Here is a 19596-nt window from a genome sequence, read left to right as displayed (position 1 = left end):
GAATATTCTTTTTTTTTTAGCCCCGCTGTTGTTAGAATTCCTCTTGCATGTGACAGCAGTGACCCTCTCATCCTGTTTCGAGTGGTAAACCACAAATCTTTCCACCTTAAAGCAGTGAACGGCACATTAATAAGTGCCTTAACAAGGCAGGTATTGGACGCTGATTGTAAAGCCATCGCATATTGTTTTGCTCTGATGTTAACAAGCTGTGCGAGGAAGGACAGAAGATCTGCATCAGCATGTCACTGATAAAAACAGGTTTCTTTTACACCCACTTAAAAACAAGAAGCTGTGAGTGAGGTGCAGCAGAGCGGCTGCGTCTCCAGCTGTGCAGAGATCACCGCAGCTCTCACTCAGCCTTACAGAGACTCGGCCCTCAGCGCTGACCCCCTCACATCAAACTTGACTGCTCGTGTCCTGTCTGCACGCCGAGTTGTCGTGTAGGCTGTGTCGCTCTGTCACAAGACATGTCCCACATTTGCAGCCGCCATCGTTGGCCAGCAGGATGAGAGCGTCTGTCAGGAGAGCTGACACGCATGCCACTTTGCTGGGCAACTGACAGAGGGCCACGCCACACTGTCACTTCTCCCAGATCTATTGCCGGAGGATAAACACGGACACACACACACAGAGACGTTAATAACACAAGAGTAAACAGAGTTGGAATCTCAGGGAGTGACTGAGTGACAGGCTGGCTGGGTGACCAGCCAGGACCGAGGAAGCTGGAGCTCTGTGTCACCCCTCATTCTTACAATCTCCAGCTGTCACATCAAACACTCTCCTTTCGTGCTGCTCGTCCTCCAGACTCGAGCCCACCGCCTTCCCCCATCTCACACTTCTGGACTGATATCACATCAAAAGTGCATCCTGTGGTGCAAGAGAATACACGGTCCTCCAAAAAAGCTCCTGGATAAATTGGTTTCTGCTTCCTCCTTTTGTGGAATTGGGCTGTGTTAAAAGAAAATTCAGACTTTAGGTAGAGAAAGAGAGAATTTTAGAGGTTTAGGGTAAATCTGACTCCCAGCTAGATGATTATTGGCAGGTAAGTGAATAGAATATTTGGGTTTTGTTGAAGTGCCAGCGTGTTCGCACATCCTTTTGTAGTTTCATAAGCAGACTAAAACTTACTGGGACAATATAGTACATACTGCCAAGGCCCTTGAGGATTTGGACTTAAAATTATTATTATTTTTTTCATTCAACCAAGAAGTTTTTTGTTATAGGAAAGGATACAGGCATCTCTGAAAATATACCAAACAATTTGGAAGGAGTACAAATTTGGAAAAAACAACAAAAAAGAAAAAACAAACAAACCGCAAAACAAACTGCTTTTATTCAAAACATTTGGAATAATAATTACATAAATTTAACCTCTTTCTAGATGTGTCCCACTGGTATTTTGTACATTAAATAATTTAAAGAATATTGTAAACTGAAAACTTATCAAGATATTTCTTTTTGACCTAAGCTGACAGGACTGGGTGAAGAGAGCAATAATGCCCATGATACCTGAGGAGGAGCGGCAAAGACCTGCAGCTTGGGCTGATATGACACCTACTAGTTGGGCTGATATGACTCCTACTAGTTGGGCTGATATGACTCCTACTAGTTGTCTATTCTGCAAAAGTTGCCCATATAGAAGAATGGCAAGAAGAAAGCCATTGTTGAAGGAAAGTTATTAGAAGTTTTTATTAGTCTATCAGATAAAATGCCATTGAAATCCATCAAAGTTTATGGTTGACATGTGAAACATTTAGAGAAGGAACTGTGTCTTGAGTTATATTATTTATTAGAGTCCCACCTATATAATGTATCAGATAGATGTGGGAAGTAACACTCAGGAGAAGCATTAGGGTATATTTGTACTTTATAAATTATTTATTTTATTAAGAAATATGGTACATTTGAATTTAATGTTACTTTGATTAATGACCAATACAATTACAACTTGTTTCAAATAGTTTGCATTTAATTAACATTAGTTTAAACTCCTTTATAGACCACTTCTATGACTAGTGTTTCAGCATTAGAGTTAAATGACATTCAAAGTCTGTATTGTCATTCATTGATCAAAGGGTTAGATTATTATTTTTTTTAATCCACAACTAAAAGTCACAAAACTGAACATACGTACTTATGTAGCTGGGGTGGAAAAAATGACCTAAGCTATTCAATGTAAAGCATGTTTATTTGTGGCACCATTCATACAGGACGAATCAAAGTGTTCTGAAAAGAAAATATAAGTAAATTAAAGCTCACTTTAAAAGACAAAAACACATAATAGGAAGTAAAGTAGAATTCAAGCATTACACAAGAAATAGGAAATAAAAAGTAAATACAAATAACTGAAAACACGTTCAATTAGTGGATAAGCTGAAAGAGTAAGAAATGTTACAAAATAAGCTGCAATAGCAATAATGTTTTCAGATGCTGCGCACTTTATGTCCTTCAGAGTTGTTTCCAGACCCAAGGAGCATAGAAAATGAACCCTAACTCCACTTCTCTTGATCTGGTCCCTGGAGCTTTACGTCTGCATGTCTTTTGTGACCTGAGAGTCGTAGATGGTTCATATTGTCTCTGACATGCAAACAAAACAGGATTCATTACTTATTATTTCTATAACAATAGAAAATATATGATTTTGATTTAAGGACTGGTGTAAATTGATCCATTTTCTTGGTATTGGTCAGGACTTTGACAGCAGTATTTTTGGATGAGTTTGAATAACGATAGTGATTTTTAACAAAGACAAACAAAAATCTAAGATGTTGAAAGCAAAATCATGCATCAGTTATCTGTGTCTTGTTTCAATAGAAAACCCTTAATTCTGGTGAGGTATGATGATTTTGAATAAATCTTAAAATGTACATTTGAGTACATCATTTTGGATCTAAATAATTTACTTATTTTTGTAAAGTAAAAATAAGCAGTTTTTTGCTTTACAAAATACACATTTTGTAAAAAAAAAAAAAAAAATGCATACCATCTGATGTATTTTTTCTTCATCAGGTGGGATCTGAACCAATCAGAACAGTGCCAGACAATCCCTTTAACTTTTCCAGTCTGAGCCATTTTATCATAGGTTAACTGTGTTCTTAGCTCTAACTTAACCTGTTGTCTAGTAATATTGATTAAACATATTGATTTAAATCAAACATATAAGGGCTCATCTTGGCAGCCTGATGATCAACGTGCTTTTACCACTGTTTATTCCCACTTTTTGTAATTCTTAGTATGAATTTCGTTTCAAATTTCCACTTAGGCGTTTGATCAGTTTGCTCCTGTCTACCCTGCAGCATCTGCTCCATGTTAACTTACACTGCCCTCTAGTGGCTGAGAGATAAATCACACACCCTAACAGAAAAATCAAAGCAAAGCAACTGCCTTGGATCATTGTCGCTCCCAGGTAAAAGAACTGGAAAAGACAGCATGATTATGCAGTTTGTTGGCCTCACATATAGTACAACACCAAGTCGGATTGAATCCTGAATTATCATGGAATCTTGGATCATCAACACTTTAATATTTTAACATAACCTTTAAACTTTTAGAATCAACATATTTTTTTACTTTTGTTTTCAGTGCTAATTCAAACAATGTAATGTAACTGTTTACACTGGAGGTAAGTAGAAAGCTCTATGGTTGTGTAATTTAAAATTTAAATGAACCACTTATGCATTCAGTCCTTGGACGAATTTTAATAACTGTAATAATATTTGACCTACATCGTAATTCGTGATGACTGAGATAATCACAGATTCCTGCTAGAATCCTCAGATCCTGCTGAGAGAATTCCCACTTGTGTGGCGATAAACCCTGAATGTAAAATAATGTTTCAAATACAAATTGCATCTGGCCATTGCCAAAAGGTGGCAGTGTGGCTTCATGCAACCGCTTCATCTCTAAGGAATCTGACCAGATCAAGTTTGACTGCATACAAGGAGACGTTCTGTAGAATTAAGGTGGTGAGGATCTTTTATTCACTTCGAGAGGGTTTATCTCATGTGGGTAGTACACCAAGACTCATGAATACAAATGGATAAAACACGAGGCTCTTTGAAGACCTACAGGGTGTTAAAATCCTCTTTTTGGTCTCTTATATGTCTTAGCGTGATGCATTATGTAGGTGTGCAGACATATGGAAAGGACACATCAGTTCTATCAGCTGCAGGCAGCAGCTCAGTGTGCTTCTCCAGAGACTCGCTCCAGTGTCACACTTGCTTAATTCCAGTAATGTTGCCCAATTAAGTATGATGTAGGGTTGCCTGCTGGGACCCTGACGTTTTGAGTTTATATTGAAGAGTCTCAGCCACTTAGGTCAGATGGCTACAGGCTCTCAACATGAATAATTAATCCCAAAATTGACCTTGCTCTTATCAGTGGCTCTTCTTGCTGGTAGCAGTTAGCCTAATATGACAAGAACAGCTGCTCGAGTTTGTTATGAATGTTATCATCGTATGAACATTGCAAACACATGAAAGGTGTCATTTTAATAACATGAAAGTGATAAGACGTCCAATGTAAATCTCATTTAGCTGATTCATGTTTGAAGATGAAGGTTTGCTTGAACTTCAAAACAAAGAAAAAAGAAAAAAAAGCGGAATATTTGAGCATGACGAATATGAACGCCTGTTTGAACAAGACCGAGTTTGAAATATTATCAAACATACTCATTTATTTAAAAGGAAATAGATAGTACAAATGAAACAATTTTCATTTTGTCACATAAATGATTTCATGAGTCATTAACAGCGCAAAGAATCCAGTTTTCTCAGAGAAAACTCATTTGGCCCGCTGCTTGCAAACATTTCTTCTATGAGCTTTATGACATGGGTTGCTTTGACACAGGGCACCTCCAAAAAGTGCTGTCTGTGAATTAAATACTGTACAGTGCAATTCCAAATAAACAATACATCACATCTGATCATTCATTGGTAAACATCTTTTATATCAAAGAACATAAATCTTCAAAGTTTCTTCAATACAGTAGATTTATAAGAGAATTCACACAGACTCAGCGCAGTCTTTCCAGTCTTAAAGTATTTCACATTTAATAATGACCTCCCTTTGGATTTCCGCCATTGATTTCTGATTAATGTTGGGGGGGGGGGGGGGGTTCTGGGTAACCTCCAGTTCTGTTTCTCAGAGCGCAGCCTCACCCATTCTTCTCACACTTCAGCTGCCCTCTGCTCTCCTTAAGTTTGTCCTTCTGACTGTCCGCAGTCTTGGAGTCTCCTCTTAGGTCACACATCACGGCTCGAAGGGTTCTAAATGTGTCCATCCGGGTTATCTGGGCGGCGTGAAGCTTCACTTCCGAACCCTGAGATGCACTGAGGGAGCTGAGGGAGCGCACTGAGGACAGGTTGTGCTCCTTTCCAGAGGGACGGCGCGGCGTGGTCATGGTGCCGGGGTCCTCTGTGTGCTCCATGTCTCTGATGACCTCACACAGGTAGCGAGCCAAATCTTGGCTGGAGAAGGAGAAGGCTCTCTGAGAGCGGCGGAAGGTCAGAGGGGACGACAAGGTTTCTGCCTCTGAGGGGGGGATGGCCAGACGCAGGGCAATAGCAGCATTGCCATTTCCATTTGACATCCCCTTCTTGTTGTTGTCTTGAGAAAGCTTAGTCTGTGGGTAGGAGCTGGTGTTTTGTGGATAGCTGTAGCGGAGGGATTGTGCGGGGCTGGGCTGGAGGGAGCGCTGCAGCTCCACCATGTTAAAGGCATTCTGTGACAGCAAAGAAAGAAAAGGACAAAACACAATAAAATATAGTTGTTTTTTTTAATATATCTAGCCGATAAGAACAATGCTGCACACGCCATAATGACCAATGCCATTTTGTCATAGTGCATAACAATTTAACCAGTGTGGCTCAACTGATGACTCTGGGAGTAAATGAGCCTGTTACTTAGAGTAAGATGGGAATCCTCAGCATAGGAAGGGAAATTGGCAACAACAGCTCCTTTGATCAGCCAAGTAATTAATTATCTGTGTGAGGAGATGGTGTTCTGCTCTTACCAAGCCTATTAAAACTGAAGCATTAACAGCTATTGGTGCCTTTTTGCTTAATTTCATCTAATTGACTTGCATCCCTCGATCTCCAGGGGACTGATATTTGGTTATCATTTTGCAGCAGAGAACATTTTATATGAAATGTTAATGTTTACTTTCTCAACTGTGTCCTCTTTTGTGTACTTAGTCCCAAAATGTACTGTGATGACATTTATAATGCCTTGCAAGAGTTTTCAGTATATCTTTATACATTTTGTCACATTACAACCACAAAGATTAGACAAGCTTGTTAATAACATGATAAACCAACACAGAGTAGCATAATAATCAAGTGAAATGAAAGGATATTTGGTCTTCGGTGTATTTTTGAAATACACTTACTAAAGTAGGTGAAATGTTATTTTGCCCCTTTACTCTAGAAACACTAAAAAAATGAAGTGCCATCAATGCTCATTTGGAAGTCACTTTAATAAATACCTATCTCACTGCGTGTTATTTAAACTCAGTATTAATTTGTTTGTTCAAGAGCAATTATAAACAGCATCACAAACACCAAAAATATGGAACAATGACAGGTAAGAGAAACGCTTGTGGAAAAATTAAAAGTACCGGTAAGTTATAAAAACTAAGAATATGGCACTACTGCAAGCCTGCAAAAAATAAGGGTATCAAGATGGGCAAAGAGAGCATTAATCAGACAACATTTACGAGCTCAATAGTAACTCTGGATGATTCCTTAACGAATATGGGAGAAAATTGGTTAGCGGCAGCAAAAGACTTGAGTCTGGGGTGAAAGTTCACTTTCCACCAGGGCAACAATACTGAACACTCAACCAAAGCTACAATGCAATACTAGAATCCAAATGAGAACCAGTCTCAAACTAAAGCTTATAGTTTCTAACCAATCTGATTGAGTTCATGCTAAAAAATTAAAAATCAATGGGTGAAACTAAAATATTTACCCCAAAGACTTGTGATATTACAGCAGAAGTCAAATGAAACACTTTGAAGATTGTGATTGTAATATGAATTTTTTTAATACAAGTTCAAATATCAATATAATGTCTGCAAGTCACTGTTAAGTACCGAGCACTTTTAGGTACCGTTTCCATGTTAACAAGATAGACTGGGAATGCATTTACCTGGTCCTGTTCGCCACCACCTTCCTCGTCGTAGTTGAGCACATTTTCTCGGATATCCTCCCACTCGCCGTGGTGTGCAGACACATGGTAAACACCCTCCTTCAGGCCCTTGTGTCTCCTCCAGCAAGAGTAAAGAAACAGCCCCAGCATCAACACTGAGGGGTGCCAGAGAGCGTGTTAGCACAGCAGGGAGCACTCACGCATAATTAAAATGAGAAGCTAAGCAGCAAAACGTCATGCCTTTGGATGAAAAAGGAATGAGAGCGCAAAGTTGTGATACAAATTTTAAAACTCTAGTTATAAACACCCACTCTAGCATTTCCATGACAATAAGTACATTTTTCATCAAAAGCACTAAAAACAGCTGACATTGTTTGAAACAAATAACACATAATGCATCACAAATACGAAAGCCATAACACTGATTCAATCCGAAAGGCCTGTTGGCTACCTTGGGCATACAGTTAAGAGGCACTAATGGAACAAACGTGGAAATGGAGGCACCAACCTTTCCACCCATTCTCTTTGATGTTGCCTCTCTGTTTCCTGTCTTATCAAAGACCGCAGCTCCTTAGAAACCTATTAAATAAATTTGTACTCCTCCCAGCTTAAACTCGGAGCCTCAGTGGCTCGGCTAAACGAGGGGAGGAATACTGCGGAAGCTGAACAGGAAAAGGTCCTGAAGCACACACATCAATCATATCTATTGTGTGCTGAATTATACAACATGCTGGACTGACCTTTAAAACCCATTAATCTCAACCAATATTTTCACCCTGTTTGCCATCCTTCATGTTCATTTTTTTTCTTCTTCTCGCTATCTGTTTTCACTACTTTGAATCTTTTCTCTGTTCTTGCTCTCTGTTTTAAAGTTGTTGTTGCTGCATGTTGGAATGTCCTTCCCTGCATACTCCCCTTGTTCTCACTCATTAAGTCTCTCCCTGTTTCTGTTTTTCCAGTACCTCTCTGGCCTCCTCTGGCCTTAGCTTTTATCTCGCTCACAAAATGGGATCCATCTCACCTGGAGTGTCTTATATGGAGTGAGCTAAGTACTGGTGTAATTGAAAATCTTGAGAGAAATGTGAGATAATGACATTAGTCCAGGATTTTTAAAGTAATTGCTTTGAGGGAGAATAAATATAAGCAATGACTCTTTTTTTGGTCACAACAGCAGAAAAACACAACTCCTACAGAGGTAATCTGCACAAAAAGAGAGGTGAAGGAATCCTTTTTTTTAACTGAAAATCACTGCTTTTTCTCAGTGAGGAAGAGGAGCTGTCTACTTTTAAAACTGGAACAAAACCTTTTATTGATGAAACATTGAGTGACTTATGTTAACCTAAACGATCTCTGTAGCTGCAATAGGCATACAGGACATACTGAACACTTTTCTTCACTGTGCTACTTTCTCCTGCTACTCTCCATTTATGCCTTACTTTCAATTAATTGCTGATATTACCTTTGCTTTTTCTATCTTCTATTTTATTTCTACAGAGGCAACACCTGACACAGCTTTCCATCCAGCTGTGTCACCTTTCTGGAGGAAGCCATCACCTGAGGTATTGGTGTGAATAAATTTCTGTTCTCTCTCTCTATGGATGATACAATTCATTAAGTCTTTCTTGTCTTTAACTTTGCCACTCTTCTGGATTATTTCCACAAAGCTCCACCTTGGAGCTGCAGTCTCCTGCCAAGCTTCCACCTCACAGGACAACCCTCCCTCACAACTCCCCCAACCAAACACCTGGTGGAAGTGTGCATCTGCTGAGCTCATCATACGAACCATTTCTCAGTTCAATACTCCTGAGAACGGTGGTAAACAGGATAAGGTAGGAGCACTGTTGTGATGATGTGCTGGAGGAAAGAGTAGGAGCTTCTTAAAGAGACACAGGACCAATTTCAAGGAGTCAAATTTTGTCTAAGTCATGTTTGATATATACAGAATTTTTATTACAATTGAAGGTAACATGATTACTTGATTTTACTATGTGCCTGGAAAATACATAATACCACCCCTTGAAAGGTTTTTAATCAAATACTAATTTCAGTGTCTTTATTTTACCAGGCTGTTGAAGAGTTGCCTATTTCCTCTTCAGGGGATCAAGTTGAACACTGACCAGACTAAGAATATGTTAATATTTATTTTCAATAGATGTGCATTTACTCCAGGTCAGACCCCTTGTTATATATATATTTTCTGAATAAAATTAATTCATCTGAGCATTATTGTGAGCAGACTGAATTTATTTGCTCTGCTTTTGTTAAAGAGTTAATTTTCCATTATTTGCTCATTTTATACGAATCACTCACTCCCCAGTTGTCATTGTATATTGCACACCTTGGTTGCTGCAAATTCAATGATTTGATGCAGTCAAACATCCTTACTATGAAAACTTTTTGACAACCAACATCATTCTAAACTGAATTTCACTGTACTTTATGACAGCTATGTACTGTAACTTGGATCAAATGAGAATGCATGTCTTTGAATCTATTTCTGTCCTTCCAATTGGACTGATATGAGTTATATTTCTGTGTATAAGATGAATCTGTTAGTGTCAACGTGCCTTCAGGTGAGAATTATTGTGAATTGCTGCTATATAGATGAGGTGAACTGAACTGGATAGGTTGTAGTCGGTGGAGTGAAAATGCTACACACTTTTATTTTTTATGCTCCTCTCATTTCAGACAGAAAAAGATTTGAAGGATTCCTATTAAATCCCCAACTGACCGTCCTCTGTATGAGGTGGAGGAGAGAGCAGTATTGATCAGCTGACCTGGCTCCTTGACTGTTAACGCCTGAGCAGCCTTGAAGAAAACACCAGAATCTTGATAAGGTGCCAGCCCGACGGCAGCTCTTATCCTTACCTCCAGGATTACCTGGCCTTCTAGGTGCAGCCTGCGGGGCCCCTTCCCTCTAGCATCACCTGAGCTGCCGTTAAACAAATAACTACAGTGGAGGAGTAAGATGGACGCGAGATTGAGGCTAAACTACGGCCCCCTCCATTGCAAGCATCCAAAATTAGATATAGGTAAACAGACACTGGTTGCTCTATACCTGTGGCAACTGCAACACAGAGTAGAGTGCGAGTGAATGTGCAGCACACTCCAGTGAGATCAATATCCCACAGGGTAGAGCACAAACATCGCAGTCATTCGTCAATCTATAACACTGCTGCTCCTCTGCCCTCTAACCACTACTATGAACAGGGCATTATGATGTTAGACTGGACTGGACTGTGCATTATGAATGAGTGTGGAGAAAACTGTAACCAAGCACGATCCCTGAATTTAACTATTTCGCTGCGCCTCCAGTCTGAGAGCAATGAGGGGAAAAAATGAGCTGTGAAACAGATTGAACATCAAGTGGGAAAAGAGGTAAAATGGGAAGAAATAAAAACTGATGAAGATGGAAATGAGACAGGTGACAAATGAGGAAGAGTTGGGAAATAATTTATTTATACGTTTTTCAGGGATGAGGGGGGAAAAAATAGGCGGCACTTTACGCAATGGCTTTGGAACCGAGCCAATCTGGACAGCTAATTCCTCTATTCATCAAAATACACAGTGTCAGAGTTGATGTTTGACTAATGAGCATTGGTCAGACGATTTTGTTCGGTCAATAACCTCCACCAATCTCACACACTGCCTGGCCTGGGATGCTGCATGTAAAACTTAATAATGGATGATCATTTTAACTTTTAATGCACGTTGAGGTGGAGTAAGAGTCCCCTTTAATCTAGCATCCAGCCAGCAGCCTTAGCTAAGCCCACTGCAGTGCATTTATAGAAGTGGTTCTTGTGGTGATGAGCCTGAGGATCATCATTAAACAACTGTTGTTTGTGCTGTAAAAGCAGCTGTTTTCTAAATTAAAGGACAGGACTAATTTTATTTTCGAACACAACTAAATATTCTACTTGCTTCCAGTTGAGGGAAAAGATTTGAGTTGTTTTATTATTTTTTCTAACCTGTGAAAATGTAATTACACTCACCAACGAGTGTCAGTCCTGATCCAAATTACATTACGGAGCAGCCTACGACTCCTGCTGAGGTGAAAATTTTGCACGGTGAATATAAATGCCTCATCTACAACCACGGACAAACTGCTTCAGTGTTTTTCTTTTTAGGCTGGCATTGCAAGTAGCTCATGAATTTCCATGAATGAGGCCAAGGCCACACCTCATCAGCTTTGAATTAATTATCAAATATTGCAGACAACTTTATGTTTCATTGGAAAGTGTCAGAATAACTGATCACCTAATACCGGCCACATGGCCCTTGAGGGAACGTCGAGTCGGCTATAGGCAGGGACAGTATATTGAATTGCCGAGGCGTTTCATATGACACAAAGACTCATAAACAGCAACACAGCCTTTCAGAGGGAAGCCAGTCCAACAACATGTAGGCTATTTGTCTTTCTATTTTCGTAAGCACCAAAAAAAAGCACAAAATTCCTTATGTGATCCCAACACAATTAGTTTATCCGTTTCCTCGACCTTTACAGAATAGGACTTTCCATCTTTTTTTTTTTAACAATTGGAGTAGAAATATTTTTGCATACTTATTTAAAAGAAAAAAAACCCTCTGGCAGCAGATGTGGGAAGATATTGAATCCTGATCCTATTAGGTCTTAACACAGCTTATGAAACCATCAACCATGCAGTTTTATTCATCTGTTTACACAAGGAGGGCAAGTGTCATCAGTTCAAGTTAAGAGCTGAAATATCATTTGAATAATCAGTTATCTGATGCCCTTTGTGTTGCCTGTTAAACAATTTAACTGATGTTCCTTAGTTCACTAGAGCTTGATATGTTGTTAATTTGCTCCTAAACTCTTAGACCTATAAATATCACTGGCTATTCTCCTGCCTATTTTTTAAATTTTATGGACTACATGAATAATCACTGCAAAGATAAGGCAGTGATTATCTTTGAAAGAGATGACAAAGACAACCTCTGTTATGAGTGCTCTTTTTAAGCTGTGCAAAGAAACATTTTTGCATGCCTGTACAATGAGAATTAAAAGATATTGAAGGAAAATATAAGAAAACATCACTGCCTTCCCTTTGAGCTTCTTACGAGACCTTATGTGGACCTCATAAGTTTTTTACTCTGTGCGCAGTCTGGCGGGGTCACACTGACCCTGTCTGTGCTTTTATGAGACTATTTTTCTGTGTGCGTGTGTGTGGTTTCAGAAGCTGACGGTCTGACTGGGACAACCCCCCGGCTTCTCTGCTCTCCGATCATGACTTTTGCTGCGCTCCTTAGCATCACGTTGAGACCCCGGGAGGGTTAAATAATGAAATAACTTTTTGGTTCGATTGTATTAGTCACCAACCTACGGTGGCCCTGAGGTGCAAACCACTTCAGCAAATTGAAAGCACAATTACAAATTACAAAAGAACTACAACATTAACGAAACGGAAGAGGTATGTCCCAGTGGGAGACCTAAGAAATCGCTGATTGGACTACAGCTCGTTTTTACTTTTGAACCGGAAGTTATTCTGGCTTTATCGTGTTTTTTAAAAACATGAATGTTATCGGTGATCCAAAGCCTCTTGCCACAACTGCTACAAAAGTCTGGTGACGGCTCAACCAGCTCTTGCACAGTTTGAGCAATACATGGCGACGTGACCGTATTCCCGCTTGCTTTGCTTCTCATTAAAACGAAGCACCCCAGAGTAACTTCCGGTTCAAAATTAAAACGAGCTGTAGTCCAATCAGCGATTTCTTAGATCTCCCACTGGGACATACCTCTTCCGTTTTGTTAATGTTGTAGTGCTTTTGTAATTTGTAATTGTGCTTTCAATTTGCTGAAGTGGTTTGCACCTCAGGGCCACCGTATCCACCTGATTACTACCTGACCTCTGACCTTTAGAATTAAGAAATCAATGAAACAGGATTTATCAAACCCATTTTCATTTTGGGCCATATTAAGATCATGTATCTCAAAGGGCTGATTGTGGCAGGAAATATTGATGAAACTACCCAATAAACTGTTAAAATATGACCAAATGGCTGTCTCTGAAATTGATAAGCATTTCTTAAAGTTAAATAACACTGAACATCTTTTTACATTGATATATTTGGCAGCACACAAATAAAAACTGATTTATCTGATCAAATGATATTTAAGCACACAATTGTTATATTGAAGGTTTTAGTCATGTGACCCTCAAGAGTATAAAGTGTCACATAAAAAGTGGCACATCATGCAAAAATTTAGGCAAATTTCAACAGAGGGTGAGAAATGGATTCACTGGCATCTATCCATGTATAAAGGATGACAAAGCCATTTCTAGGGATCAGGAACTTCAGCAAACCACAGCGACAGCAATTATCCACTAATTAAGATAATATGGAACAGCTGTATACCTTCCTAGGAGTGCCGTGCCAGTCTAACAAAGTTTCTCCAAGGGCACATTGACAAAGTCTTGCTTTGAGCCTAGTTTGCTCATCAAAATCCAAGTATTTTTTTTCATATTTACTGTACTTGCAAAGCTCCTCCCAACCTTCATTAACATTAGCATCAGCGATAAAACTCTAAACTTCAACTGCTCACTTCTCAGCAGGCACAAAGGAGAGAGCACATAACCCTCATCTTATAATTATTGATTTCAAGATTCTGCTCTTAAACTACAAAGCATTCAGAATCCGCTCTCCCATTTAGAGATCTGAACTCATGACCTCACATGTGTCAGAGTGCAGCCTTAGATCATCTGATGAGCCTTCAAAGAGAAACTTTTTGGTAAGGGCACACTATCTCCCACAGCTTATATATTCCATAACTTTATTTTCTGTCGAAGCAGCTTTGAGCTTCTACATGATATCTTTCTATTCAGACAGATGGACAGACGAGCAAAATAACTGGGTCTCATTTTTCATATTTTGTCAAATTTCAACACAGTTCTATGTATTCCATTTTTCAACGCATGTATTCTGTTTTTTTAATTCATAATTACAACTGTGGGTCTTTTGGGTGATGTTTCCCCTAGTTTTGCACATCTAGCAACTGAAATTTATATCTATTCTTTGCAAAATAGCTTAATTTCACTCAGGCTGTATGGAGACAAGACTTAATTTACATGGTTTGGAACCAATGTTGATGTGGATTCTGAGCTTTGATAAGGCCATTATGATACTGCCATATTCAATAAATGAACCTGTTTTGATGAGGTTTGTATCAGATTAAGTCTTTTCAGATTTTAGTTTGAAAAAATGTTTTAACACCTTGTATCTTTTTGTTCCTTTTCCCAATAATGCACTACTTTATGTTGGTCTCTCACATAAAATCAAAATAAACTGCTTTAAATCAATAAACATATTAATAAATACCTGCAGTCGGATCACGTGTGCAGGTACAAAGCTCCGATGCAGCTAAGAATCTATGCTTAGCTTTGTTCTCTTATTTTTAAAAAAAAAAATAAGTGAACATTAGCTTGAAGTTCACCTAAAACACTCTAGAGTGATAAAGAGGACAATCAAAGATGTCCCCACTCCGCTTTGTGCTCTATGAGCTGCAAAAAAACTAAAGTGCTCAATCGGGCGATAACTGTTTGATGAGGTAAACGATAAGTTGGCCAATTAGAAAGTAAGGCAGAGAGTGAAACTGACTTCTAAAGTTTAGACGGTAAGAGACAGGAGTAAACAGACATGAAAAATAGAAAAGAGAAAGAATCTCAAAATCTCAACAGAGTTTTTCTTAGTTTTCCTATGAATCACAAATGAGGACAAGCAGTGTTTCTCTTATCTCCACGCTTGCCTTCCTGTGTTTCCTGTTTTCACCAACAGGAAACACATAGAGAAACAAATCCCAGCATAACTCAAGAGATCAATAAAGCAACAAAATATGCGGCTGTGTACAGAAACAACAGAAGTGAGAAAAAAATAAAATAAAACTTAAACAGCTGATATACAGATCAAGCAAATATTACATGATGGTACAGCGACAATGAAAACAACAATACAAGAAGAAAGATGGTAAAAAAGAAATCAAGACAGACGATGACAATGTTTGGTTACCATATGTAGAAGAGGACATAGTCGATATAGCTACCTAGAAAGGCCATGACACAGATGCTGATGGCAAACATGGAGCTGAGGCTGAGGCTGCTGCTGTCCTCGCTGTGGAACACGGCGAGCGCCACCTCACAGTGCCGCCCTCGGTAGCCCTCGCTGCAGTGGCATGAGTAGCGGGACGGCGAGTGGGCCACGCATGTTCCGTGTCGACACGGCCGGCTGGCGCAGAGCGTGTAGATGCACACTCTGCCCGAGGAGGTCTCTCTGGTCATGTGTCCCGGAGGGCACCTGTGCAGAGAAGATGAAGAACTGTAAAGCAGACACATGAGACACTTGGGAAGCTGTCAAATAATAATAATAATAAAAAAAAATCATTGTACTTTTCAGGAGTTATGGCATCTAAGGTGATGGTGTAAAAATAAATCCCTCAGGAGTTGCACCTCTTATACCAGATTCAAAGATATGTTCTTTGAAGGTTACAGAATGTTGACTGGAAATGGAAAAAAAAAAAGGGAACAAGAAACCGAGACACTAAGATTGGCTTTGCAGCAGTAGTCCCCCAGTATATTTGTACAAACTATCCCCTGAATATCACTCATCCCTGCCCCCTGCTTCTCTGAGTGCTTTGTATCCCGAGGCTGTGCTGCAATCACAGAATATGGATGCCAAAGTCCCCACTGGTTTGGAGTGTTGAAATCACAGCAAAGAGACTTAGTGATCCTGCAGAGTATAAAGGGCCAGCCAAAACTCTTACAGTCGCTGCTGGTATATGCTTTTCTTTAAAGTTGACTCAATATTTGACACTCGGCATGCTACTGGTCCACTCGGCCTCGTTGCCATCTGTTGGACAATAGCGAATCAAGAAACGATAAAAAATTCACACAAAATTATCATACTAAGGATGCAAAACCTTCTTTCTCTGCATTAATTTATGTATGTTTTGTCATCTATTATTCATTAAAATGACTTTCAATAAAATGTCTTGCATAAATAACAGCTCTATGACTTCTAATTTTCTGCTATGAAATTAAGAATTGTTGACTTTGGACCACCTTAGAAACAAACTGTTTAGTCAGTCAGTTATATTCAGTTGTAAAATTATGACTTCTTTTACTGAGAAATGCAGCTTAAATCACAAACAAAACATGTTCCAGAAATATTGCCAAAATTGGATGTATCTTGACGTAGGATAGCCTATTTCTTCAGTAGATTCAAGTGTATCTAAAAAAGAATAGAAAATTACAAAAAAGCGCAATATTTCTTGCCAGTCACCTCGGAAAGTGATACTTATCACTTATATATTATGTAAAGTCATCACACATGTGTTGATATATTCCAATTTTAATGACTACAGAAAATAAAAATCACAAATTCAGTGCCTCAGAAAATTAGGATACTGGGGAAACGGTAGTAAATGAAAATGATGGTGTCACATCCTAATCAGCCAATGAACTCAAAACACCTGCCTTGACAGATATCCAGAAGACTGGTCATCAACACCCTGACTAGGGTAAGCCACAAAAGGTCATTGCTTAAGAAGCTGGTTGTTCACAGAGCAAGCATATTATCAGAAATTGAGTTGAAGAAAAGTATGGTTAGAAAAAGTGCACCACCAACAGGCAGAATCATAGCCTTGAGAGGATTGTCAAGTGAAATCCACTCCAGAATTTGGGGGAGCAACACAAGGAGACTGTGGCTACACTTGGTGCATCAAGAGGCACCAAAGTCCACAGTAGCAGAAAATTTTAGAGCAGTTCATGTTTCCCTTTACTGAAGAGCCTATTTGGAAATGATGGTTTTATTTTCCAGCAGGACTTGGCGCCTACTCATGCTGCCAAAGGCACCAAAGCTGGTTCAGTGACCTGTGGTGCTCCAGTTCATTATTAGCCAGCAAGCTCCTCTGACCTGAACCCCAAAGAAAATCCATGAGTCTCAGATTTGTTTAATGAAAGATACAAAACATGTGTTAGATTTAGGTAGGAAATTCTCTGAAAAGATTTTGTATAATTTTTTACAACACAAAAAAAAAATGTCGCTTTAACCTGGGATTTATAGGCTTTGTATCCACTTTATGGACCTTACCGACAGAAATGGCAATGTTTTTACCAACAAGATCATTTCTGAATGTAAAACCCTGAAAATGGGTGACCCACAGGGTTCAGTGCTGGAACCTATTACTTTTGTCCTATCATCATCATTTTATCTTATACATTCTACCTCCTAAGACTTATTCCTGGAAATTTCTTACCATCGTTATGATGGCAACATTCAGTCTATTGCTGAATAAGATAAGTTTTCATCCTTGATTAAATGCCTAGCCAGGAGGAATGCTTTTCACTCTGCTATGCCCTTGCAGCATTATTTAAGACAATTAATTAATTAAAAGAAGGGTTTTACCAACTGTAGAACATCTCTGAGCTTTAAAGTATTTTGTAAAAAAATGAGCCCTAAAATGATTATTCACACTTTTATGTCTCCACTTCTTCCAGGATGCAGCTACAAGGCAAACACTAAAAAGAAGCAATAAATTACAGCCATTTTAGTGTCTTTGCACTGGCTGCCCTTGCATTTTAGAATACATTTTAAAATTTTAGTCGTAACTTTTATAGCCCTATGTGGTTGTGCTCTTGTTTATATCGCTGTTATATAGAGATTGATACCTCCTCTTTTGAAATCTGGTCACAGGTTGCTTGTAGTGTCATGGACTCATTATGAGCTCACAGAAAACACATTTTTTTTGTTACATATTTTTTAGTGTTAAGTCCTTGTGCTGATTTATTTACCAATATTACTACATACTTTACTATATTTTCTCAAACAACATTTTGCTTTTTGCACTTTGCTCTCAGGACATATAATTTCATTTTGTAGAATCATATGATAAAATGCATACATATAACAAAACTGCTTTGGTTTTGAAAATGGATCAATCATTTTGGAATCAACTGGATTCTGTTTAAGTGGAGGGGATTTTTTTTTATTGCTAGTTTTGTTAGTTAAATATATCAGGAACTGAACTCAAATTATTTATCCATTTATTAATAATCAATTCAAATTAATTATCAATGTTGCCGATTTATGGCTTTGCTCAACTATTAAAAACATATTTTAAACGATGTTCTTCACAGAGATCCTAAGCAGATCAAAATAAGTAATTTCTCATTTGGATGGTCAGATTTGTGTATTAAGTTTTCAACGTATTCCTTCCAAGGGACATTCTGACATTTTACTTGCTGATTCATGGCATTGCTGAAGATCACATTAAGCAAAATTTCAGTATTATTTGCAAGTCATTTGAAGTTACTCTGAATGTGGAAATGACCTTTTGCATTTCCTTTGAGTATTAATGAGTGCCACCTTTTAGCTGATCCCCATTATTTAGATTGGATAGACACAAAAGATAAAAATGTAGAATAGGTCAGATAGTTGGACAGACAGACAGACAGAAAGGCAGACATAGCTTTTTAACTTTGCCAAAGTACAAATTGACTGCTGACATTTCTAACTGCATCATAAGTATGATAATCTGATGCATCCTTTGTTTTTAGAGATCTGCATGCAAATATGTGCCGAGCGTGACTGCACACTTTAAGACCGCTTTAAAACGTTTGGTTGTTTATTCTCTATATTTACAGCACCTGCAATCATGCTGTCTCCAGAGGTCCAAGCAGACCAAGGGAGGGGAGCAGTGGTGCTTTCTGCAGGCATCTGAGAAGCAGCCGACAGAGACGCCCTGTGAAGCGACCAACACCTGAAGTCCTTCTGAATGCTGGTCCTGTTCCAGGGGAACGGAGCGACCATTAAACCTCACATCACGCAAACAGCCTGGCGAAGACAGAGGGAAATAAGAGAAGGGAGACACTAGTCCTCAGGGCAAAAATCTTTTACAGGCACACATTTACACAGCAACAAGAGTGTAAACTGGAATATGCAGGCACACAAGCATTAACACTCGCAGACTTGCTGACATACCTGCCGACCAATGCTCTCACACTGCCAAACATACAAACAGCCTCAGGCTATGCTCTCAGCACAAATTTTTTTTCTGGTGTTCTTTCTTTCTACCAGTTAGTTTACTTGCTCTGTTAAAAGCACAGTCTTCCGCATCATGTAAATGCATATCAGTGCCACTGACATACTCTGTTTATTTGTTTTGAACTATGGCATCAAAACACATTTTATTGTGTAACACCTAGAGTCCAGGAAGAGGTAAGTCTAAGTATCAAATCCACTCAAAGTCAGCTGTGAGACGCATTCCTTTGAAAAAACAGATTACAAGTTAATACTACAAGTCATTAAGGAATTTCTCTTTCATTTTCTTCACCTGGCCAAAACTGTAATCACCCCCGATTTACAGTGAATTCCAAAAGTATCTGCCATTTGCAAATCTTCGAAGACATGGTTTTCTACATAGTGACAAGTGAGGCA

At 38.9% G+C, this 19596-nt stretch overlaps 1 protein-coding gene across 1 annotated transcript in view; it reads right to left on the bottom strand.

Moving 5' to 3' along the window:
* Nucleotides 1-2169: 2169 nt before the first annotated feature.
* The window catches only part of LOC116737429 (neural-cadherin-like), a 142592-nt gene continuing 125165 nt past the window's right edge, over nucleotides 2170-19596 (bottom strand). Inside the window, 4 exon segments of the mRNA XM_032590565.1 lie at nucleotides 2170-5722; nucleotides 7150-7304; nucleotides 15206-15456; nucleotides 18807-18993. Coding sequence (XP_032446456.1) covers nucleotides 5156-5722; nucleotides 7150-7304; nucleotides 15206-15456; nucleotides 18807-18993 — 1160 coding nt within the window. The 3' untranslated portion in view covers nucleotides 2170-5155.

This window comes from Xiphophorus hellerii, chromosome 2 (assembly GCF_003331165.1).
Source record: "Xiphophorus hellerii strain 12219 chromosome 2, Xiphophorus_hellerii-4.1, whole genome shotgun sequence".
In the NCBI taxonomy this organism is placed as follows: Eukaryota; Metazoa; Chordata; class Actinopteri; order Cyprinodontiformes; family Poeciliidae; genus Xiphophorus; species Xiphophorus hellerii.
This window is presented reverse-complemented; position numbering and strand designations above follow the sequence as displayed.